Source organism: Argiope bruennichi, chromosome 3 (assembly GCF_947563725.1).
Source record: "Argiope bruennichi chromosome 3, qqArgBrue1.1, whole genome shotgun sequence".
In the NCBI taxonomy this organism is placed as follows: Eukaryota; Metazoa; Arthropoda; class Arachnida; order Araneae; family Araneidae; genus Argiope; species Argiope bruennichi.
This window is the reverse complement of record NC_079153.1, coordinates 20280488-20307053: the sequence shown is the minus strand read 5'-3', so window position 1 is coordinate 20307053 and position 26566 is coordinate 20280488. Positions and strand designations below refer to the sequence as shown.

Here is a 26566-nt window from a genome sequence, read left to right as displayed (position 1 = left end):
GTTAGATATAATTTCATCGCCCACGATTCTGTCAAATTGTTAGACATTAAAATCGTGTTATTTAAATTATTTTACATATGAACTTATTCATTCTCAATCTGACAAGAACCTTTCTAAGATAAATAAGTTCATGAGATCATAACACTATTAAAAACATATTTATGCGTTTCACCTATTTTCTGAAATTAGTGGAAATGGTTTTGATTTTTCGGTTTGTGCTTCCTTTTTTTCATTCGTCTTTTAAACTATACAGAAATTTTTAAAAATTCTTTTTTTTAACTTGAACAGTGGAAGAAAATTATGCTATAAATTATTTCATGAAACGATGGAAATAGTTTGAATTTCAATGCAACAAAATAATCTATTGTGAAAAATTAATAAAAAATATTTTTAAAAATATATTAAATGTATTAAAAATAAAAAAATAATATATATATATATATATAATATTTTACAAAATAAATTCTGGGAAAATTTACACAATTGAGCCGTTTATTTTGAAAGTGAGGCAAGTTCATTTTTGAAGAAAATGGAGATAATGGTGGTTATAGATAAAACGTGTTATGATCTATTTATGCGTAAACAATTTAAAGTAAAAAAAATCAGATTCTAGTATTTTAGAGATGGAAGTTTTAGCTCTTAAAAGTATTGAAAATCTGTTTATTTTGAAAGTAGTGCAAGTCCATCTTAGATTGAAATTATTTTTGACCGAATATATTACGGCAAAATTTAGCTCAGGTTGCTGTATTGTGAAGCAAATGTGGCCGTTTGATATCATGTCTGAAATCTAGGGTGTTTCGATCTATCTATCTTTGATAATGAAAATCGGTGGTTGTACAGTATTTCATAAATCATAAAAATTTTGTGTTTCAATAATATGTTTACTTCCAACACCAATTGTTCAGTCCAATGACAATAAAATAAATATCATTTATCAGAAATTTTTGGTTGTCAGGACATTCAATTTTACCGAACGATCGTGATTTTGGAGTGGTAGAACTGGCAATCTGGAAAACCAGTCCCTTGTATATTCCCCCGGATTACTATAAAGTAATACGAAATTGTCGAAAACATAATAAATGTTTAATGCATGAAATGAAACGCGGATATTTATTTTCAACCCAACCTCTGTAGAAAGCGGTTTTAAAAAGAAATAAAAATACCGATAGAGAAACGGTGAATTGTTTAACTATAGGCTGGATCAGATTTATAAGGGATGCACCATACAAAATGTTCTACAAAACTTCGATAGAACGAGATACTGAATTTAAAATTATCGATTTGCAACCACAACGAGGAAGACCAAGTAATTTCAGAAATATAAAATTATTTTTTATGTATTAAAAAAAAGAGATCTATAACATCTGAAAAATGCAAGGACATGATGGATTTATTACCATATATACCTCCTGTTCATCACAAACATTTTAAAATGCTAAATCCTGAATAAAATTCAATTTAATTATACCTATGTATAAATTGAAAATGTATAATTTTATTGAAATTCTTAATAAAACTGCATTGTTTTTCGTTATATTATATTTTTTACAAGAATATTCTTTGTTTTATTTCACTTTTTATCAAATGAATAAATAATTAATTTTGAAAGTCAGGCAAGTCCATTATAATAGAGTAGTTATAATAAAACTCTTATTTTTTTAGTTCAGTACTGTAAACACTACTGGATTATAAACTTACAATATCTGGTACCACAAAATACAAAAAATATATCTATTAATACTTACCAATATTTTAAATTTATTAAAATGCAAACCTTTAAAAATCTCGCAATAGCAAAAAAAAAAAAAAAAAAAAAAAAAAGGATTTTTCCTATTTTCAAATTAAACGGCTCAGTTAATGAATTAGAATAAGAATTGTTAGTACATTAATACAAGAAAGACAAATTTTTTTTAACTTTTGAAAGGTGTCAAATTTATTTTTGTACTGTAATATTTTCTGAAGTTAATTCAAATTTTTGGTTCCAATTTCAATTAATAGAAATTCTTTTTAAATAAAAAAAAAATTCGCTTCGATAATTTGTACAATTTGGCATATATGTGCCAAGTTGAGAGTAATTGAAAAGTTAGGCGCTCTGACACTCAAAGCGCCAACACACACGCACGCACGCAAACATTCATATTTACTATTAGTAGAGTAGATAAGAAAATTATTAAGTAGACGTCTTATAAAAATGCTATTTATTGCAAAGGTTCTCATGACACGACTAAAGAGAAATTTCAGTAGATTTTCACTTGATCGTGGTCCTTTGAATCCACAACCATCTTCCGTTCAAAATCTCATACATAATATCAAGGAATATTGCTTGTTAGGAGCGGATTCTTTTACTAAAAAGTCAACAAATATTACAATACATGCTATTATCCCTTCAAGAACACCACCATATGGAATTGAGCAATTTTAAATTAAAAATCAATTTGCTGAAGAATATATAAAAGGAAGAAGCAAAAACCAGTTTAATATTGTTAACCGTCTTTGCAGATTACCAACACCAAAAAACAAAAATAGCTACAAGAAAAATGAAGGTTTGAAAGAATTCAAAATAAAATTTAGCACAATAATGTTTTTAAGAAGTTGTACCTTTAAGTTATTAATTTGTTTTGCGTCAGTATTTTTGTGCGTTCGTATAGTATTCATACATTTGTTTTAGAAGCGCGTTTCTTTGAATTTTAACTGAAATTTAGGTCAATCAGAATATGTATCTATTGGTAGTGGTGACAGTCCTTCTTTTTATTATAAATACCAATGACAATAATAATATAAATTTTCATGTTTTTATTTCTTAATCCACACAAAAAAAAACCTGTTTGGTATTGATTCTTATTTAATTTTTTAATATATATATATATATATATATATAATATGTATGTATGTATGTATATATATATATATATATATATATATAAAGAGGGAGGGAGGGAGGGAATTTTCACTTCTCCATAGCTTCTTAAGAATTGAATATAGAAAATTAAATCATTTTGATATAAATTGATTTGAGATATGAGTGGAATTATCAAAGTAAAATATAATTTAGAATTCTATTTAACATTGTTCTTTACTCCACATAGCCTTTTTCCATATCCATGTAACCCCAAATAAGATGGTATTTCTATAACACGGTTCAGAAATTGGGTAGAAACTATCGAATAACGCGTTATCCTAGTGCAGAATTCCAGAGCTTGGGGAATCCCCGGATTGTAGCCAATTGAACTTTGTTATAGGAACTTTGAATTAAATGAACTCCTCCTCCAAATCGAATTACGATTTTGTCGTGAAAGAGATATTCTCTTTTTCTTAGATATGTTATCTACCTAAGCTATTTATGTCCGGTGCATGCATTCGATTGCGTCGGAAGAATAAAATATTGGCGATACAGAATGCCGAAGGAACGGCTTGAAATGAATTAATAGCAATTGAGAATTACACATTTATCTGAGTTTCTATCTGATTTTTCCTCGACCTCAGGAGAAAATTCTAAACAAGAGTCGTGGTAATATTTATCTGGCACTTTTCGAGGTAAGAGCTCTGTGTCACAGCGTTAATAACATCTTTGCCATTTCTCTGTCAGTGACACCTTCGATACAAATCGGTTGTATGTGCCGGGTCTTAAAAAACAAATACCAACTGTGAAAGATCAACCGATATGTGATAACAAAGCAACACACTATATATTTTATATAATATTCAATATTTTAACTATCCCTTAATAATGATGTCTTTATCATTCATAAAAATGTAATACGATGCATAAAAGAGAAAGGAAGACAACAGGAGAATTAGTTTATCCGAGACATAAATGAATTTCTATTTAGATATTAGATCACAAAACTTAGTGTGATTTCGGCTAGTTGGAAGCTGACATTTGAACTCCAACTGACTAGTTCATTTTTTTAGAGAAAGAAATGTATGAAAATGAAAGGAGGGGAAAAAATAAAACCGTAATAAATACAATTGTATTGATTTCATCGCGTTTTTTATTAAATCCTCATAAATGATATATTTTCAGTAGCATATCACTGGGAGAGAAACTCAATCAGATCTGCAAATGTTATCCCCATTTGTCTCCTAATTTATTTCGGAATATAAATCATGACCGAACTTCTCATCATAAATACACTTTGTCACATTCTTTTGGTGTAACGCAATTCTTATGCATACCCGCCAACTCGTCAAAACTAGAATATAGTACAATGATTGTATCACTCTTAGAAAAATTAAACTAATGATTTGAAGGGTAGTGAACAGAAAAATAATGGAAAAGAGATGGAAGCATGACTCACTTAGTGAAGATCCGAAGATGAAGCCTCGACTTTCTTCAAACGAATTTTTTTTTTTTTTATCCTTCATAATTTATGTCATTTTTATCTGAATTTTGTTTTGGTATTTTTTGTAAGAAATGTTTGTATTTTTGCAGGTAAAGAAATCCATCGGCAACATCATGTCGAAAATTATAAGACCTGTAAGTATTAATATTTAGATTTTTTTCCCTCTAAAATTTGCAAGCGAGGTTCTTTTTTTAGTAAATGTTTTTTAAAAAAATTGTTTCAATGTATTGCCGAAAAAATCTTAAAATTAATTAGAAAAAAATCTGAAAATTTCTAGTTACAATAAATTCTTTTCTGCTTGTTCCTTCCATATCAAAACAACACAACAGGAATCAATATATTAATTAGATTCTTCTCTAAACTCTTCTTGAAAACTTAAGCTTTAAACACCTTTATTTAACTCGATGGGTTTCATGTTTGTAAATATGTATTAATGTAAAGATTACTGGTTTTCGCTCACTTTTTGATGCACTGTTTTTTGTTTGTTTGTTTTAATTTTGTATGTTTATTTTTTTCGATAACGGGAAATAATTTTTTAAATTTTCAATTAATCAGTTAGCCTTCATTAAATTCTGTTTTTATAAATGTGATATTACTTGATAGAAAATTTGAGAAAAAAATATCTTAAAATCCTATTATATTTATATTTAACACTCTTTCAAGGCCAGTTTGTTTATTGACAATCGGGATTAAGTTTCATTTTAATTATATAGTTTATAAATAACATGACATTCATGCTTCCCTTAAAAATTATTTTTGAAATTTGAATTTTTATTGACATTTGAAATGTGTTATTACGGCAATATTGCTTCATTTTTTTGTACAAGAGTGTTACTAATTTTGTCAAATTATATGATGCACTATAAGAAATCGTTTTTGGGAGCAAAAATAATTTTTTGTGAAATAATATTTATATACTTTATATATAGAAGGAGATACTGTGGATGACGTTTAACCCTTAACTCAAATGTTTGAGCATAATTATTCGTCAGCTGCAGAGATTAATGTTCTGCTTCACGGTGCGGTAAATTTTTGATTCAATTAAACTTTTGATTGTTTGCATGAACCAATTGACAGTGAAGGAGAAGTTACAGTTTTTGCTCTAGCTGTAGTGGTGTTGTCTTATTCTAGTTTGTTTAGTCAAAAAGTAAGAAGTAGAAAATAATTATTTGACTATCTGATTAACGAAGGCAAAATGACTTTCTGCCTGAAGAGACACAAATAGATTACTTTCTATTTTGCTCTATACTTCCTTTGACACAATTGTAAAAAAGCGACAACTTCAGAAATATCTTCATAGGCGAATGTTTGAATATATAGGTAACTAGAAAGTTGTATGCCCTACCATACTGTACTAAAAATTAACAAGTGTCCATTGATGGAAAGTGTTCATACCATCATATAGTCCTGGGTTCATTCTAACGAATTGTTGGCTTACGAATGTAAAGGGTGTTCCAAAACTAACGCAATATTTAAATTTGCCGCCATTCATGCAGCAAAGTGTTGGCAACCCTATTAAAAAAGCCATTTGACAGCTGAAAGTTTAAGGTTAGTAAAAATGGAGCGTTGCAAGATAGAACAACGTGCTAAAGCAAGATTTAAATTTAAAAAAAAAATTTAAAACTGTTATATTTTTATTGAATCGTAAAGTACACAGGATAGGGTAATGTATAGAATAAAACATAGGGAAAATGGCCTCTATGGCTTTGCTGACATATTCGCAATCTTTTATTGAAATTTTCCAAGACCAATTTGCATAAATGTGGCCGAATTTCGTTGAAGCAATATTTAATTTCCTCCTTTAATGCACGAATACTTGTCGGCTTGTTGCCATAGATCTTTGATTTCAAATAACCCCATAAAAATAAATCCAGTGGTGTTAAATCACACAATCAAGGGGGTCAATTCTCAAAATTACGAACTGCAGCCATCAATTTTTGAAATATATTGTTCAACAAAGAAAACAAGTTATTCTATCGTGTAACGCTCCATTTTTACTAACCCTGGACTATCAGCTGTCAAATGGTTTTTTTAATAGGGTTGCCAACACTTTACCGCACGAATGGCGGCAAATTGAGCGGCAAATCTTGAGTTAATTTTGGGACTCATTTTATAACATCTAATTATAGTTGTCAGCGAAAACTTCACTTTTTTATTCTTCATATAAAATATGCGGCTAGTAATAACATTAAAATGCTGCAGGGTATTAATGTCCAACAGCATTCTTTAAAAAGAATTAAAAAATAGTAGTTGGACAGATATTGGGTAGATTTGCAATTATACTTCAGATCTCAGAAGGCTTTATTTACATACTCCACAAAAATTTTGATCAAATAAAAAAATTAAATAGGAATTATACTCTTTATCTTTAAGTAATAAAGGCAAAACTAAAAATTAAATATATCTAGTATCAATGTAAAAAGTCAGAATTTCATTGCAATAATGTAAAATATTTTTACAAATTTTGAGCAAAAATATCTCATAAATATTTCTTAAGACAGGGAAAGAAGGAACGGAAATAAAATTCGTATCTTCAAAAAGACAGTTTTTGAATTTTAACATGATTTTAAAATGAGTTTTGGTCAATAATATTTTTAAAAGTCACCTCCGAACAATACTAAAATTTTGCTTCATTTTTTAATTAATTAAAATTTGAAAGCATCGTTCCGAAATACATATTTCTCTACTGCAAAGATTGTAATTGTACATATACATATTTCCATTGTGCTAAGTTTGTAATTGTAGGTCAAATGATCTGGCCTGTAGAGGTCTAAATTTTATTATTTGTAGGTACAAAGAATTGCAGTAAAAAGTTGATTAGTGAAGATTAAATTTTGTATTTGAGATTTTTTTTTCTTTTTCTGATATATTAGATTTTTCAAAATGAGTATATCTGTGCTTTTTAGATTAAAATACCTTATTTTAATATTTTCAGTACTTGTATATTAGTTATCCAATTTCAGCGAATTTTGGTTCTATACACTTGGCGCAACTTGGTAATGAATTTGGCGAAAACAGTAAATAAGATTTATATTGAAAAACTATAAATCTGATTCTAAAATGTTAAAAAGAAGAAAAAAATTTAAATATCTTTCTTAATGCCTGAAAAACCACATACAACAACTTATATTTACATATTAATAAATTACATATAAATTACAACACATATTTTTTATGAAAGATCTGATTTTTAATACAAATGTTAAAAATGAGAGTCTAAAAATGATAATTTAGAAAAGGCTCCAAGGAATTTCAAAAGAAGGAAAATTCCTAAGCATTTCTCAAAAGCTAAAATATGTTATAATGCGAATAAAATTCCAATTTAATTAGAAATCTCTATTACAGTTTGAATTTTTGATAATTTTGTTTTAGTCGTTAGTTTTTAATAAAAAATAGTACTCTACTTTCTAAAATGCTAATAATAAAATCGTACATTTAAAAGCATTTTATTTATATGATCTCTTTCCAATCAAATAGTCAAAATTCCGTCTGGATGCAAAAATTTATGCTTGTTATCAGAATATTTTTTCATTACAATCTCTGAAAACAAAAAAAAAAAAAATCATGCTTTTGAAATTTTCCCATTTCAATATACATATAAAGATAATGAATCACTTTCATGTCAACTCGATCATGAAAATAAAAGATATCAGTTTCCATTACTTCCCACAACTTTACATATTTTTTCCTTATGCAACATAAGTCATTTTGTGTTAGATTTTAGGAAACAAATTTAAAATAAAATTTAATGCTTCTTCGCTACCATTTTCTTGGGATTTTATTTTATTCATTTATTAATTATTATTATTATTATTTTGCAGTCTATGCCTTTTCAAACTGGAATCCCCGGAGGAATTTATGATGGAAAAATGATTGAAATAAAAGGCAGAATTCCGTATGGAGCTGAGAGGTAAAAAAAAAAAAAAGATGTATGTCCAATTCAAAACTGTTTTTATTAAATTGCTACCACATTTGATATTAATCCTTCATAAAAAATATTAGTGGATTAAAATCAAATCTGAAAATTTAATTTTAAGATTGCATTATCCAGAATTCAACCTATTAGCACAATATATTGTTACAAACATGTTATATTGCTTCCCTACGCAGTCTGTCTCACAATAAGAAAAAAACACATTCAAACATATTTTAATGGGTGTCAGGCCAAAGATCCCTAAACGTGATGATCATTTGACGACAAAAAAAAATGGTTCTAGAAAATACAAGAATTATGGTGACATTTCTTTTGGGAGCCGAGATTCGAAAATTCTTCTAGAAAATAACATACCCTGTTGTGAAATTATAAAAGACGAAGATAACACAAATAATCAATTCTCTCTCCGGAGTGTAAAGCACAGTGATCTTTAATTGCAATCTGAACTCTGGTGTGCTGATACGATTTCTTAGTGATGATTTGCTTTATGCTTGTGTGTTATTGATTTCTACAAGTGCTGTTTTTATGTGCGCTTTGGCTGTACTTATGTTACCTGTACTTTTTATTTTTCGTGGAATAAAGCATTGTTATCTGTTGCCAAGTTTTTTGGACTTATCAGTTCAGTTCTCACCATATACCTGCCTTGATTTTCGTAACAGTTTTAAGTCTTTGCCATATTGTTTGATATGCTGAATACTGTACATTAGCATCAGGTGCTATTGGAAAATGAGGCAAATTCAAGTGGCAATGAAAATATACAGCACGTTCAACTACTCAGTCTAGAATAAGTAATTATTTACATAAAATTATAAAGATAATATTTATAGTTACAGGTTCAGAGAACCATTGCATAGAAAATATCACGGCTGAGTGCTTACTGAATACCAGTTGGTCGAAGTCTCTGTCAGAATCAAACTTTTGTATCTATATCTGATAATACATTATAGTTATGGAAAATGTCAAGCACAGTCCCAGAATTCCCTAGTACCCTTTTAATATTTCATCAACAATACCCTGTCAGTCAGACTGTCAAGTTTTTCTTTCCATCGAAGGGATACACTGAACGGATATGGAACGAAAGTTTAAAAAAAAAATAGATTATCAAGGTCTCACATTCTTCAAGATTAAAGGCAAAAAGGATCAGTGGTCTTAACATCTTTGCCCTACATTTCAAATCTCATCCATAAACCGTTTATAAATGTCTTTTATTTTTGGTCAATTACATATCTTTCGGAAAGATTTATTATTCCAAGTTCAAAAAGTTATAAAAATTATTACTCACAAACTTTGTTTCATGAATAATTATATGAAGATAAGATATGCATTATGTAATAGAAAAGAAGGTCGACATTTGTTTTATTTTGCTTATAGCTATTTTATGTGATTAACTTGAACACACGAATAACATATAACTATTAGCTCATTTCATGTCATACACTCTGCAGCATCCACGCACGAATTAAATTCTGTACAAATTCATGTAGCTGGATTCTAAGAGTACTTCAAACAGTTTTTGCGGAATTTATAGCTCCCTCTAGGTTTTAAAAGTCGATACCATTGAATTGTGTTTAAAAGAAAGACCAATTATCTCAACATTTCATGCTGATAACTAGATAATTCCCCATTTTCCCATTTGTGCATGCATTATGTTTCGACGAACTGCCTTTTACTATTTATGTTTACTCAATAGTGCACCAGCGGAGTTGGTGAAGCATCAAAGATGAGTTAAATGCAGAGGATGTCAAACTACGCTATGCAGACAAAACGTTATTACCTTTATGTTCCTTTTTAAAATCAAATTCCATGATGAGACGAAGAAATAAGGCTTGGGTACCATTTACATAGGCTGAATAATTAACGGAGATTGAAAGCGAAACCAGCGGGAATGGTCTCCTCTAAATTTTCTCGCATACCCCGTAATAATCTTGTCATTGTAGAGAACGCCTTGCATGGCATTGGCGTACAGTTATACAATAATAGTTACAAAATATTAACTTTTTGCATCAATTTAGCATTTTTACTGACTCTATCGTGCCATCCTTGACGAGTTATTCAGCGATTATTTTCCAGCATGCGTTATTAGTATCCAAAAATAAAATTTGGGTTTTAGACACATTTTATTTAACCCATTGAAATAAAAATTTGACCCAATATTGCACATTTAGTCAGAAAATCTCCTACCAAATTTGATATGTTTAAGTCCTTGTGTTTTTGAATTACTGAATTTATGTGTTTCTGAAAGTACAGGCGAACAGACAGTCAAACTGCAATTGGATTTAGCTCAAAGTTTGATAGATGTCTACACTATAGATGCTGAATCTGTGTACCGAATCTTACCTAACTAGATCACTTCGTTTTATAGTTATCGTGTTAACTTATTTTCGAAAGCCAGACAGATGAATTTTCTCTGAACAGATTTTACTCAAAATTTGATAAAAATCTGCACATTTGATATAAAGACCATATGCAAAACTTTATCCGTGTAGCTCAAAGCAGCTTTAAGTTTTCTTGCCACAAACAGACAGATGGACAGAAATTTTCTAAAAATGGGCTTTTGGAACCCAAGGAGGTCTGAAACGTGGGGATTCGTCAAAATCTCGAGTTCGAATTTTTTGACAATTACAATACTTTTTTATACTACATATACGAGCAAATAAAAAGACCATAATTTGCCCCAGGCGCCACTCAGCCTCGCTACACATCCTCTAGGCATAAAGAGTTGTATGGTTTTCTTCCACCAGCAAAATTCTCTCTGTATGATGGAGGCAGAAAGCCATTTTATAAATTAAAGAGCAGAATATATTCATCCCAGAAGAAACCATCCTTGTTTAAGATACAGCATACCAATTTACACATAGTTGACAAAATGTTTATTTGTACACTTCAAATTTGGAATATTATAGCAAAATAAAATAAGGTAACTAAGTTAAAATTGCAGAAATATATTCTAGTGAGGTAAAATAATAATATATTATCAACAAAAAAACAATCACATAAACTTTAGTTGATTAATGAATAAAACTTTATAAAAACTATACAAAAAGAGTATTCGTACACTTACTTAGCGACAAAATTTAAACATAATTATAATTATTTTATAGAAATTTAATACTTTGTATGCATTTCATTGGCTTTTACAATTGCTTCAAGACGTCTTGGCATTAATTCTATTAATTTTTTGGTGGTTTCTTGATCTATTTCTTCCCATCCACAAATTTTCAATTGGATTTATATCCGGGGATTGTGGTGGAGTTTCAAGGCGTCTTGGCGCATTATAAAGCAACCATGTTTCAGTAACTATCGCAGTGTGTTTTGGATCGTTATCTTGTTGAAATAAGAAAGTGTCACCGATACCCAATTTTCTAGCACTGTCTAGTAAGTTATGCCGCAACACATCAATGTAACCTAAAGCTGTCATTTTTGTGTCAATAAAGTGTAATTTTCCAACACAGCCCCAAACCATCACATTTCCACCACCATGTTTCAGGGTCTAAAGTACATTTTTACTATCAAGGGCTGTTTTATTTTTTCGCCAGATTTTTCGGATACTAGGGGGTGAAAAAATTTCAAACTTACTCTCATTTGAAAAAATAACCTCTTTCCAGAAGTCCATCGGTTTGTCTTTGTATGTCATAGCAAATTCTAGACGCTTCTTTCTATTTACTTCAGAGATCATTGGTTTTTTTTTCTCGGAGTTCTGCCTTTGCGGAGTTTTTCAGCACTATGTAACACATTTCTTATTGTTAGAGCGGTCACTCTAATGTTAGAAGATGCGAGAAGGTCATCTGCAATTTTCTGAGCAGAAATTTGTGGTTTTCTAATAGCTGCTTTAACAATACTTCGTTTATTTCTTGAAGTTAATTTACTCGGGCCGCCTGGCCTGCGTTCATTTTCAACGCGTCCAGTATTTTTATATTTTCTTACGATGTAACCAATAGTTGTAAAGGGTAACTTAACCATCTTTTGAATTTCGCGATAAGATTTTCCACTTTTATTAAGGTTAACAACATGAGTTCTCATGTCTAAAGAGACTTCTTTTGATTTCGTGGCCATTTCTCAACTTTTCTCTGCGAGTGACCTTCACTGTTAAAAAAGATAACCTTCAATGTTTAAAAAATACAAACTATCCAAAAAATTAACTATAATGTGAAAAATTACATCAAGTGATAGTAATACTTACCGGAGATATAGGTGTACAAACATACTTTTTGCAACAAATTTTCCAAGTTTGTGAGATATAGATTTTATTTTCAATTATTTTAAAATATTTTTTTCGTTTACTTAGAAACAAACAACAAACTCACGCTCACACATCGCAATGAATAAAATAGCTGCTTATATGTTTCTAAAACTTTAAAAAAAAAGTGGTGTACAAATAATCATTTTGGCTACTGTAGATATTACATGGTGTAGACATAGAGAAATCAAATATCTTTGCTTGAATTCAATAAATCTTTCATTTAGTTATTTTCAGTCTCAAATAACTATATGTCTGAAGACTTGGAAGACCCACCACAAGTTCTTAATCCGACACCTTCTCCCAAACCTTGAAAGGAAAAATACTACCCAGATTAAATACAAAAACATGTATCATTTGTGTGTACCTTTTTAGCTTCTGTGCATTATATTTTTCTTATTACCCTGTTTTTCCATTGGCTTTTAGACTAGAAAACAGTCGTTTCATATTTTTAAGTCTGTGTTTAATTATACAGTTTTTAACATTTTTATCTGCTTGGTTCAAGTCTCTGGTTTGCTTTGGTTTGGTTATATTAACGTCCCGTTTGAAGCAACACTAGGGCTATTTTGAAACGGACCTCGTAATTTTGAACCGCGGTCAGATGACGAGGACGACACCTGAGCTGGCACCCCCCTCTCCACGCCACACCACACCAGCGGGAGGACGTTTGGTCATGACGGATTTAACGTGCAACTGACCCCCTTACACGACGGTTCTTCGGTGGAATCGGGTCACGAACCTGAAACCCTCCAGTTCCGAAACCGAGATGGTTCAAGTCTCTGATTGTATATTTTCCAGCCCATCACTTGATGTTTTAAATTTACTTTGTATTTAACATTTTACAATAGGCGATATCTCTGTTACTTCTAATCGGTTTTGACAGAACTGAACGTTGTCTCGTATTCCCTTAACATGCCCGTATACGTAACCATTATGGTCACTGGACGGTTTGATGGCCATGTTTTGTATGCATGAATTTTATTAAATACCAGAAAATTTACAGAAAAAAAATAACTATGCACAGAATTTACAAACATATAAGAAATGAAAGTGTATAAATATTTTTAAATTTCCCGATGAATTATTTCATAATGTTTTAAGAATTCTAACTCCTTTTATATAATATTACCATATGTTTTATCACCACGAATCATAAGTTAAAATTAATTTAGTGCAGCACAGCCAAAATAGCTCTTGCGTCATTAAAACCTAACCAATCAACCAACTAATCATCAACCTTAAATAAATTCATCATTGACTGCCTTTTATTTCTTTCTCCATATCATTTAATTATTTCTGAAATATTCAAAATATTTTTTTTAATTATCTCAAAAGTTAATAATTTTGAAAGAATAGACTTTACAAAAATACTTGCTCTTCTTCTTCGATAAGTAACTACTATTTTTGCCTCCGTTTTCCACCATTAGATTCGAAATAAATTTGATAGCCGGGTTCGATTCTTCTTCGGATCGAGTTCTTCATCTCAGTATCCGATTCGATCAGCACGGAATCATCGGGAGTATGGCAGGTGGGGACCTGAGGAAAGGCAGGGGGCTTTCCCTTTCTCGTTTGGCCGAGAGTTCACGCTAATGATTGCAACTGAGAGGACTAAATATCGAGTAAGTGTTATCTTTCGATGCAGTTATGAATTACAATTCTACTATGATATCAACAATCAATTATAAGCAAATCGATAGATGAATGTTTTAGACTGCTTCATTTAAAGCTTCTACGACTGCATTTAATTTAACTGTTCACTAATAAATGGGACTGCAAAATATTATTTGAAATGTTCTGAAGAGGACCCGTCGTGTCATCAAAATTTCCAATCAATCAGAGAAAAGAAGATACAAAAGAAATTAAGAAAACGATGTAAACAGAAAGCATAATCGAGACTGAAAATAGGTTTCATCGTCGGTAGGAGTAATTGCTATGACATACTTGCTAATCATATCTTACAAAACTATTATATCACAAAAATAGTTTTTACATTACAGTAATAATTTTAATAATATCATTTTAATTTCTGTACAAATTATTTTCATTATTCTTAATAAATTTCAAAATTTAATCTAATACAAAATCTACATTTTGGTTTTAAATATTGTGACGACATTCAAACTCATCTATCCAAAACATCCAATCACATGATTTTGTCAATTTTAAGACTAAGACTTTAAAAAAATTGCTTTCTTTTGACATCAATAATCAACGACATTTCCAGGTTGGCTTTTATTTCACAGTAAATACATGTTCTAATTTGTACCTATAGTAATTTGTAATATATTGATTCAATTAAATTCATGTTTTTCAAGCCTAAAAAATAACAAGATCATCAAAAATTTAGTCATCAAAAATTTGATGGCTAAAACGAAAACATGAAATCTTGAGACATTAAAAACGATAAGGAAATTAAACTACTGTGAAAATCTGTGAAAAGAAAGAAAATTCTTAAACATTTATTAAAGAATAAATATGTTTTGTATGTAACTAAAATCGAAATTCCGATGAAAAAAGAGTTTTTCTACTAATGAGTTGTAAGATTTTGGTTCCGACCTGCAGATACTGGCTAAGAATTTTTAAAGGAGATTGGAATCCATAATAGTCCGAAACATCATAGCTTATAAATATTATTACGAATCTGTAATCTTGCTTTCTAGCACAGTTAGTTCCATCACTGGAAAAATAGTTTTAAAATCTTAAGGACAAATAAAATTCCGCTAAAACTTGACGATGGATTCGCCTATAGTGGGTGTATGGTATTAACATTACTCACATTAATACAGTCAGCAGGCCTCAATGACAAATGACGACGTTTATGAATACGTAGACACAAATGCATAAACGCACGCAACGTGTACGCACGCAGCATACAATAGCACACTTAAAATAAACAGTGGCCCACAAGTAGTAATCGGAAGTAAACAACAGTCACAGCACACAAAGCAGCCAGACAGAACTCGGCAGGAGGAGTGAATCTATTTAGCTACTCCCCTACGGTCTCTTCAAACGCCTGCAATTGTCCACTGTCTCCTCTCTTTAGCTGTATACAACTGCCGACTCACTACTATATGACTGGCGACCTGATCTGACTCCACACACGATCTGATTCTGCTTCTATAATAAACTCCAAGATTCGGTTCACAGCTCAAATCAACAATCGCTTGAGCTCCACTCGACGCTTGCACTTCGCTGGATGATCTAAATAATTCACCGTTGACTCATTATGCGATTCTATACTACTCCTCCACTCCCTTCTGCTTGGACTGTCGACCTTTAATAGTTTCTAGAACAGAGCAGAGAAAGTTCTCAAACAATTAAGCATATCTCAGCTCCTATTGGTTCAATCGCCAAAATTCTGGAAGATTCTAGTATCATCCATTTTGTCGCCAAATTCGTTGCCAAGCCCGGGGGTCACTGATCTGGCATCCGATCAACAGTCAATAAAACTGATCGTAAAATGTTTTTTTCCCTACGATGGAACTAACAGTCCTGGGAAGCAAAATTACAGATTCGTAGCAATATTTTAAGGTTTAATCTATTTTTATTTTATAAAAATTTCTCTTAATTCTATGGAAACGATAACGTGGATATTAAAAATGTATTTAATATGGTCGCTACGCTCGATATTAAATGCATTTTCTGCAGTAAAATGTTCTGAAATTAAGTAGAAACGTTAAAATTTTGAAAAGTAAAATTACGAAAAATAAAGATACCAAATTTGGTATCTCTAGATTCTTTCTATTCTTGGTATCTCTAGATATTCAAGAGAGTTTTGAAATAATTTTTATCACATATGCCGCAATTTACAATTAATACGTAACCTATTAACATTATCATGCTGAAATCAGTTTCTCCTATTTGGTACACTTAAATAAAGGTTTTTTTTTTGTTTTGTTTCAAATTTTCTATTATTTAGTTGTAGATATTCTTTTCTTTACTTCGGATATTTTGATAGTTTTAAGATTATGTTATTTTTTAATTTCGTTTTTTTATAGATTGCGGTGAATAACCAGCACTGCTGGGACTTCAAACACAGACTACGGATGGGACGAGTTGTGTCACTAGGCATGTCCGGCACCGTTGACGTCTATGAAATCGATTTCATTGAAAGACCAAACCCTGTAAGAAGTATATTTTAAAATTTTTGTAACCGACTGAAATATATTTTTACTTTCTCGTATGCGACCATTCGGGCGGCAAAATAACTATTATAATGCAAACTAATAATAATTATTATTATTTCTACATTAATAATTAATTGCTTTTATTTGTAAATAAGAAAACCATTAATTAATATTTAAAGTTAATTTTTTAAGAATGTTATTACTTTAATGATTTTTTTATAATATACATACAAAGAATATAAATAAAAGCATGCATTTTCATTAAAGTTACTAAAATAATAATAAAAAATATTAAAAATGAAATAAATCATTACTATGTGGATCAAGTTGAAAATTTACTAAAATGTGAAACTAAATTTAATCAATTATTGAAAAAAAGACCTCGTACTGTCTGGTATTGTAAAAAATCTATATCCATCATTATATCACAACGCTTAGTTTTCAATTTAATTGCAACTTGAATTGTTTGAAAAGATTTTTTAAACCTAAATTACCATTGTATAATGTTGGTTTAAATTGTACAATCTAAATATTTATGCTATTTCAGTTTGAAAGTTTTCAATGAAAAGGAGGGAGTGCCGAAATGATATAATAATAATATTACAATTATTAGTTCCTTAAAATACATATTAAATCATGCATTTAAAACTAAACGATAGGCACAATTATACAAATTTTTTATTCCTTTTTTTATGATCTAATAATATATGATGAATTCCTTTTCCCAAGTGTCTGCCTGCCTATTTGCCTACATCTGTTGTCCAGCCAACTTCTTACATCAATCCTGGTCGTGCCGCATATGTATGTTAAATAGTTTTTTTTAATTATTTATTTCAGTGAAGTATTATTAGATTAACACCAACATTTCCTTGAGATGAGTAATTGAAAAATGTTAGCATTTCAAAATATTTTGATCATTGTTCATACCAAAGGGAAAATACTTTTTTTTTTGTTATTAAATCATAGCTAATAAAGATGTTCGAAAGTTTCTGAAAAAATTGCAGTTAATTTTAGAAAATATTTTTCAAGTTTTGCATTTATTTATGTTTTATAAAGATACATATTCAATTCTTATACACTTTTATTTAACTTGGCTTATTTCATATCTGCAAAAATGGAATTTTGTACAGTTCTTCATTTACAACCTGCTGTGTTAATGTTTCCAAATTTTCTACACTTATACATATTCGATAACAATTCTCCATTTTAATATTTCCAGATATTGTTTTATATCCAATGTTCGCTAATTTTATTGAATTTTGATTCCATGTGACAAACACTATATAATGAAAACTGATTAAAAGATTCCGTTATATATAAAATTAGATCTAAAAGTGAGCAATAAATAAAATTAAAAATTTATTTTTAGTTGATTACTTTTCTATAATTTGTTTATAATCATTGAATATATTCTCAATTACCTCATAAAGTGTGTAATAATGAACATAAACACTCAAAAGTAATATTCACTAACCTTTATTGTATTCATGATTAGTTTCTTCGATGAGTATGGTTTTTGACATTCTGCTTTTTAAAAGTATCAATGCTTATTAGTTAGTTAGTTTATTGTTTTCAACAAAAAGTCGAGAAAATCCCTGAAAAGAATCCAGTGGCAGTGATTCTCCATAAAACTTTCTCGCATATTCTCTAATAAACTTGACATGCCAGAGAATGCCTTGAATGGCATTGGCGTAGAATTGTTAGGAAATATTAATATTTGCTGTGAATTTAACATTTTTATTGGGTCTATCGTATTTCCCTTAGCGAGTTTTTGACAATTAATCCCAGGCACACCTTTAATGGTATCCGAAAATCGAATATGTGTTTTAGATACGTTTTTCTCAATCGATTGAAACAACGATTTGGCACAAAAGTCACAAAATCCCTTACCAAATATGATATATTTAAGTTATTGCGTTTTAGAATTATCGCTTTTCCATGTTTCTGAAAGTACAGACCGACAGATGGTCAACCTGTTTTTGAATTCGTTTGAAAATTTGAAAGGTGTACAGATCTTAAATCTGCGTACAGAATCTATATAGTTCTCTGCGTTTTGTAATTACCGTGTTAACTTACAATCGAACAGCTGGGCTTTCTCGGAACAGATTTTACTTAAAATTTGATAGAAATCTACAAATTTTGGTGTAAAGACCGTATACTGAATTTCATCTATCTAGTTCAAAGCGTTTTTGAGTTATCTTTGTCACAGACATTTTCCAATAAATGTGTTTTTTGATTTCTAATCGTAAGGAGGTCTAAAACGTACAAATTCGTCAAAATCTCGAATTCGAATTTCTGTGATGCTTACTACACTTTCTCAATATTATGTATATGAGAAATAAAAAAAAAAAAAAAAAAAAAAAAAAAAAAAAAAGAAGACAGGGAATAAAAAAATCAGATGCATATTTATTATAAAGCTTTGATTTGCATTGACAAAATTTCATCCTTCAAATTATTCATTGATTTCCTTGAAAATCTTTATTTTTTTTTTATTTTTTTTCCATTCTTATCTGCTCACCATATCATTTCCTATTGTTTAAACAACGGATTCTAAAACCCTCCGTGCTTTAAGATGAGTTTAATTCGTCAAAATAGGGGTGAGAGGAAAGATGAAGGGAGGGGATGTTTGCATTTAACAATAAAATAAACTCGGATTACACGCAGACTGAATTAAATTAATACGGTTAGAAATGACACGATATTCATATACACGTGAGAAAAAAAAAATTGAACAAAAAAGTATCTAATAGGGCGAACATCAAGGTCAAGGAATGACGAAGAATTCCGAAAATGCGCTCATCCTTCCACGTCTCACGCCTTAGTGAGATAGAATCGCCGAAAAGTAGTTGTTTCAGAATACTGAAATGAACAGCAGTTGTTCCTGTTAACCCATTTTTATTTCTTCCTGTCTGTTGCCAATGGTAAATGAATCAAATTCCTCAAATGTGACACAAGATTCTTTATCTTCTATTTGATCTGGGAGGGCCCGCTCATCAAATACCTATTGTTGTTGTTGTTTCTTATGGCACTTGCCATAGGTAAGCCCGCTGTTCGAAGACAGCGGATTTAGGCACAACCCCCGATAGACAAGGCCTCTGCGGCTTTCCGTGACGTCACAACGAGACGGTACACTCCACTCCATTCTCTGCGCGCTAGAGAGTGAAGAGAAATTACTTTTCACTTGTTAATATCATTTCATATACTTCCATATCATGCAATTCAACACACATATATTATAGAATTCATTAATAATTAAAATGCAGCCGCTTTCCACATCACCCTGGAGGTACGGTGCTTGGTATGCATTACCTTTTTTTGCATTAAGTGCAGGGCAGGTTTCCCAGTAGGTGTATCTCCCCTAGATTTAAAACTATTATCTTCATTCACTACATCATTAAAAATTATATCTGTTGCAAAATATTTTTGATTAGAAAATTTCAAAATTTCTTCTTCATATATGGTTCATAAACTTTTAAATTATAATATAAAAAATACATTTGCAATGCTCTTGTTGATTAATTTCAAAACAATTCCATACAATAAGGGTTTTATGAATATTTGCCGTGGCGTCAACTCCAAGAAAGCAATAAAAACAATATTTCACGAAACAGTATTCTATTCGGAAAAATATCCAATAAATCTTTGAAACATTAGAAGAGCTTTCTTATTTAACTATATATTTTATCATTACTTTGTTAGAAATATCTTTACTAAATTTATCAAATTTTCTTTCCTTTCCGGTTTTAGAAGAGCTTTTCAAACTATCATGTAATTATTCACTAATGCATTGACTGCAGACCAGATTACCAATCTATAAACATTTTCCGGTTTATGCCCTGAAATGCCTTTGCCATAATCATGTACTTCTTCTTCATTCACTACATCATTCAAAATTATATCTGTTGCAAAATATTTTTGATTAGGAAATTTCAAAATTTCTTCTTCAGATATGGTACATAAACTTTTAAATTATAATATAAAAAATACATTTGCAATGCTCTTGTTGATTAATTTCAAAACAATTCCATACAATAAGGGTTTTATGAATATTTGCCGTGGCGTCAACTCCAAGAAAGCAATAAAAACAATATTTCACGAAACAGTATTCTATTAAAAAAAATATCCAATAAATCTTTGAAACATTAGAAGAGCTTTCTTATTTAACTATATATTTTATCATTACTTTTTTAGAAATATCTTTACTAAATTTATCAAATTTTCTTTCCTTTCCGGTTTTAGAAGAGCTTTTCAAACTATCATGTAATTATTCACTAATGCATTGACTGCAGACCAGATTGCCAATCTATAAACATTTTCCGGTTTATGCCCTGAAATGCCTTTGCCATAATCATGTACTTCTTCTTCATTCACTACATCATTCAAAATTATATCTGTTGCAAAATATTTTTGATTAGGAAATTTCAAAGTTTCTTATTCACATAAGGTACAGGAGTTCTGAATTATAATCAGAGCCAGCCTTAAATATAAAGGAGATTGGGTGCAAGATACCATTTGGAGCCGCAATTTTTTTTAAAGTAAAAAAAAAAAATTACAAACATTATATATAATGCTATTGCGTGTATATTTGTTAAATGAATTTGTTTTTGCTTTTAATTACTTTAGAAAAATCACCATTTTTTTTTCGATGATTTGTATAGGAAATGCTTGTAAGCTTCTTCACGCCTTGACCAACTACACTTCTTCCTTACTTTTAATTTGCTGAATTTAATTTGAAATTTTTTATATTAGTGATTAAATTGACACATTTTTAAATCTACCTTCTCTCTGTACAATGACAGTATCAATTGCTGTGATATTTTTAATACCCAAATTCTTTAACTTCATCTTCTTTTATTTCGGAATATGATCTTTTTCTTTTTCAAATTCGTGTTTTAAGAAAATTTTCAGAATTCATCAAATTGCATTCTGCCACTTTGGATTCGTCTAAAAATGTGTTGAATTTTGTACTTAAATTTTGAACTTCAGTTTTAATTTTACTGATCAATTTAAAAGCCGAATAAAAAACAACTGTTTTTAGTTGAAATACTTCATTGGTAGTGTTAATTTTGGGCGATATTGAAAACTATAGTATTAAGTATAAAATAAATGGCATTTCTTTAATTGATTCCAATATTTTTACTTCGCATACCGCTGTACTATCTCTATTTACCTCAATAAATTCTTCTAGGACATTACAATTTTTTTCAAACTGTGTATACATTGCATTAACTGAATCCATTCTGGCTTCCCAAAGGGTATAAAAAAGCATATAGAAGTTGTAATATCCAAAAAAAAATTTACAATATATACTGCTGGAAATGGTATCACAAATTAATAAATTTAAAAAGTATGATGTGCAAGACATATAAATTGCATGTGGATTTAGAGCAACTATTCTAAATTGCAAAACTTTGTACTTCCGTTTCGTGTTGCTATCTTTGCCTTACGCCTATCCTCTTCAATTCATAATATTTAAATCCAGCTCACTTAATCTTTTCAACAGAGGTTTTGCTAGTCCTTCTCCAGTCACAATGATTACTTTAATAAACCCTATAAACGATGCATTTATATTTAATCTTTTCTCTGCAATATTTTCGATTGACTGAATTGTTGTCTGTTACTACACATATCACTTTAAAACCAATGTTTTCTAATCCAATAATAATTTTTTTAATGAATGCATGTAAAACGTCTGCTGCTATTTTATTTACAGGAAGATTGTGAACAACATCTTTATATGACGATGAAATACTATTTATCATGAAAGTCACATTACTTGTGGCGGCATTTTCTGAATTGTAACTGAAACCTGATATATTTCCCCCTTTGTAATCAAAGTAGGGTTTGACGTGCATCTCATCTATTTGAAGAATCACATTTTTATCTGCAGATACTATGAATTGTAATTTCTGCTTAATGTACCTTAAGAAATGCAATTCGGTCTGCTCTGACTGAGGGCAAGTGTTGATAGGTATGCATATATTTCTCAAAGTTACAGGATGAGGTAACAAAATATAGCCAGACTTTCTGACAAATTTATATGCATGCGGAGCCATTGAATAAAATAATGAGCAGAATATCATCATTTCAGTGGAGTACCTTTTACTGTGCTCATTTTGAATAATCAAGGCAGATTGCTCTTTAATAAATGCTACAACATTGGTTAAATTTTCTTGGGTTATATTTAAATTATCCATGAAACTATGAATCTGGGAAACAATATCAGAATTCAGCAATGATTTATTTCTCTTCATTTCTGGCAGATGCTCTAATATTTCATTTAAAGTGTTGATATTATTGATTTTTATAGGTAAAGAAGAAATGTTTGGAATATTTGACAAGCTTGTTTTTCCAACAAAAGCTGACACCTCTAATACATCATTTATTACAACAGACAAGGCAATTTCAGGACCAGAACTTACTTCAATATTCACGAATAAAATTTTGTTTTCTTTATGAATGACATTCCAGAAATTTTTCAAATTTACTAAAGAAATGCGCTGTTTTAGTTCTTCCAAATTTTTAAATTCTCTTGTCTCATCGTATTTCTTTTTTTCTGTTATGCTTTCCTGGAGAGCTTTCTTTACATATTGTTGTTCCAATTTCATCTTTTTTATTTCTGGATTTTCCCTATGAAATGTTGAAGATGACATGTAAGCGGCACAATTTGGCATCTGAGATGGAATTGCTCCAATCACTAGTCTCAGATATTTAAGAGGGGCACTTAATAATTTTCCTGACTTCGAATCAAATAGACTCGTTTCTCTTTCAATATCATTTTTTTTTTAAATGTAATTCACAGACCTACAGTAAAGGAAATTATTCGTAACTATTGACTTCCTTTAATGTTTAATTTAAATACAGTAAGAAATATACAATATAAAACAATATATAATTATTATTGTTTACTCTCATGCTTTTATCGTTATGTTATATAATAAAATTTAACTATATAAACGTAATTATAGATATAATAGTAAACAAAGAATGTAAATATAATTTTATTTCTGGATTTTCCCCATGAAATGTTGAAGATGACATGTAAGCGGCACAATTTGGCATCTGAGATGGAATTGCTCCAATCACTAGTCTCGGATATTTAAGAGAGGCACTTAATAATTTTCCTGACTTCGAATCAAATAGACTCGTTTCTCTTTCAATATCATTTTTTTTAAATGTAATTCACAGACCTACAGTAAAGGAAATTATTCGTAACTATTGACTTCCTTTAATGTTTAATTTAAATACAGTAAGAAATATACAACATAAAACAATATATAATTATTATTGTTTACTCTCATGCTTTTATCGTTATGTTATATAATAAAATTTACCTATATAAACGTAATTATAGATATAATAGTAAATAAAGCATGTAAACACAATTACGGCAAATATTATAATTATTATTGACAATAATTACAGACATTATTACCTGTATTACAGTATTTTATAAAATAATTCTTTTCATAATGCACTTGATTAAAAGCACGAATAATAGATATTACTGAGCTGTATTACTGTTAAATTTCTAATGTGAGAATAAATGATTTTTCATTTAGAAACGTTAAGCATTAGTTTAAAATAATTAAATAAGCTTACCCTACTATGCTGCGTCGGATAAAATCCTTCACGATGTATGGCACTTAACCACTTCTTTTTAAGCTCTTCATTTTTAGGAAAGGCAAAAACACTTACTCTTGGGCCATTCCTGTAATTCCCATTACAGTTTGGAACACAACAGATCAAAGGCATTTCTATTCCTTATTTTTAGTAATCCAAATGATTTTTTTTGCAAGTAAGAAATGGCGCTTCCTGTCTACTCAAACACAGGAGGGCCACTGGCTAAAACATGGCGTGGGTGGAAAAGAGTTCGTTTCTTATCAGTAAACTTGAAGAGGGTGAAATTCCTCCCTCGGTCCCCCAATTCGCACCCACTCGTGTAACCTCTCGGAGCTACGTCATTACTTTCTGTGACGTAAGTTTTCCGGCCTTCTCTAACGGGGGTCGTGGTCTTCCCCGTGATCTGGGCGTCCTGGGTTCGAATTCCGGTTTGGGCATGGTTGTTCTTCCGTTTTTCTATCTGTGAGATGTGTGAATGTGCCCTCCTTTTAAAAGGGGTTGTGCCACGACCCCCGTTAGAGAAGGCCGGAAAACTTACGTCACAGAAAGTAATGACGTAGCTCCGAGAGGTTACACGAGTGGGTGCGAATTGGGGGACCGAGGGAGGAATTTCACCCTCTTCAAGTTTACTGATAAGAAACGAACTCTTTTCCACCCACGCCATGTTTTAGCCAGTGGCCCTCCTGTGTTTGAGTAGACAGGAAGCGCCATTTCTTACTTGCAAAAAAAATCATTTGGATTACTAAAAATAAGGAATAGAAATGCCTTTGATCTGTTGTGTTCCAAACTGTAATGGGAATTACAGGAATGGCCCAAGAGTAAGTGTTTTTGCCTTTCCTAAAAATGAAGAGCTTAAAAAGAAGTGGTTAAGTGCCATACATCGTGAAGGATTTTATCCGACGCAGCATAGTAGGGTAAGCTTATTTAATTATTTTAAACTAATGCTTAACATGTCTAAATGAAAAATCATTTATTCTCACATTAGAAATTTAACAGTAATACAGCTCAGTAATATCTATTATTCGTGCTTTTAATCAAGTGCATTATGAAAAGAATTATTTTATAAAATACTGTAATACAGGTAATAATGTCTGTAATTATTGTCAATAATAATTATAATATTTGCCGTAATTGTGTTTACATGCTTTATTTACTATTATATCTATAATTACGTTTATATAGGTAAATTTTATTATATAACATAACGATAAAAGCATGAGAGTAAACAATAATAATTATATATTGTTTTATGTTGTATATTTCTTACTGTATTTAAATTAAACATTAAAGGAAGTCAATAGTTACGAATAATTTCCTTTACTGTAGGTCTGTGAATTACATTTAAAAAAAAATGATATTGAAAGAGAAACGAGTCTATTTGATTCGAAGTCAGGAAAATTATTAAGTGCCTCTCTTAAATATCCGAGACTAGTGATTGGAGCAATTCCATCTCAGATGCCAAATTGTGCCGCTTACATGTCATCTTCAACATTTCATGGGGAAAATCCAGAAATAAAATTATATTTACATTCTTTGTTTACTATTATATCTATAATTACGTTTATATAGTTAAATTTTATTATATAACATAACGATAAAAGCATGAGAGTAAACAATAATAATTATATATTGTTTTATATTGTATATTTCTTACTGTATTTAAATTAAACATTAAAGGAAGTCAATATTTACGAATAATTTCCTTTACTGTAGGTCTGTGAATTACATTTAAAAAAAAATGATATTGAAAGAGAAACGAGTCTATTTGATTCGAAGTCAGGAAAATTATTAAGTGCCCCTCTTAAATATCTGAGACTAGTGATTGGAGCAATTCCATCTCAGATGCCAAATTGTGCCGCTTACATGTCATCTTCAACATTTCATAGGGAAAATCCAGAAATAAAAAAGATGAAATTGGAACAACAATATGTAAAGAAAGCTCTCCAGGAAAGCATAACAGAAAAAAAGAAATACGATGAGACAAGAGAATTTAAAAATTTGGAAGAACTAAAACAGCGCATTTCTTTAGTAAATTTGAAAAATTTCTGGAATGTCATTCATAAAGAAAACAAAATTTTATTCGTGAATATTGAAGTAAGTTCTGGTCCTGAAATTGCCTTGTCTGTTGTAATAAATGATGTATTAGAGGTGTCAGCTTTTGTTGGAAAAACAAGCTTGTCAAATATTCCAAACATTTCTTCTTTACCTATAAAAATCAATAATATCAACACTTTAAATGAAATATTAGAGCATCTGCCAGAAATGAAGAGAAATAAATCATTGCTGAATTCTGATATTGTTT

The 26566-nt window shown here is 30.1% G+C and overlaps 1 protein-coding gene across 3 annotated transcripts in view; it reads left to right on the top strand.

The window, feature by feature from the left end:
• The window catches only part of LOC129962695 (H(+)/Cl(-) exchange transporter 5-like), an 89674-nt gene that overhangs the window by 256 nt on the left and 62852 nt on the right, over positions 1-26566 (top strand). Inside the window, exons 1-6 of one of the 3 annotated variants that reach the window (XM_056076617.1) lie at positions 3410-3534; positions 4433-4477; positions 8165-8253; positions 13942-14133; positions 16513-16638; positions 17371-17442. In XM_056076617.1, the coding sequence (XP_055932592.1) occupies positions 14104-14133; positions 16513-16638; positions 17371-17442 (228 nt within the window). In that variant the 5' untranslated portion in view covers positions 3410-3534; positions 4433-4477; positions 8165-8253; positions 13942-14103. Of the gene's footprint in view, positions 1-3408; positions 3535-4432; positions 4478-8164; positions 8254-13941; positions 14134-16512; positions 16639-17370; positions 17443-26566 lie in introns of those variants that run through there. The other 2 variants (XM_056076619.1, XM_056076620.1) reach the window with 2 other exon arrangements.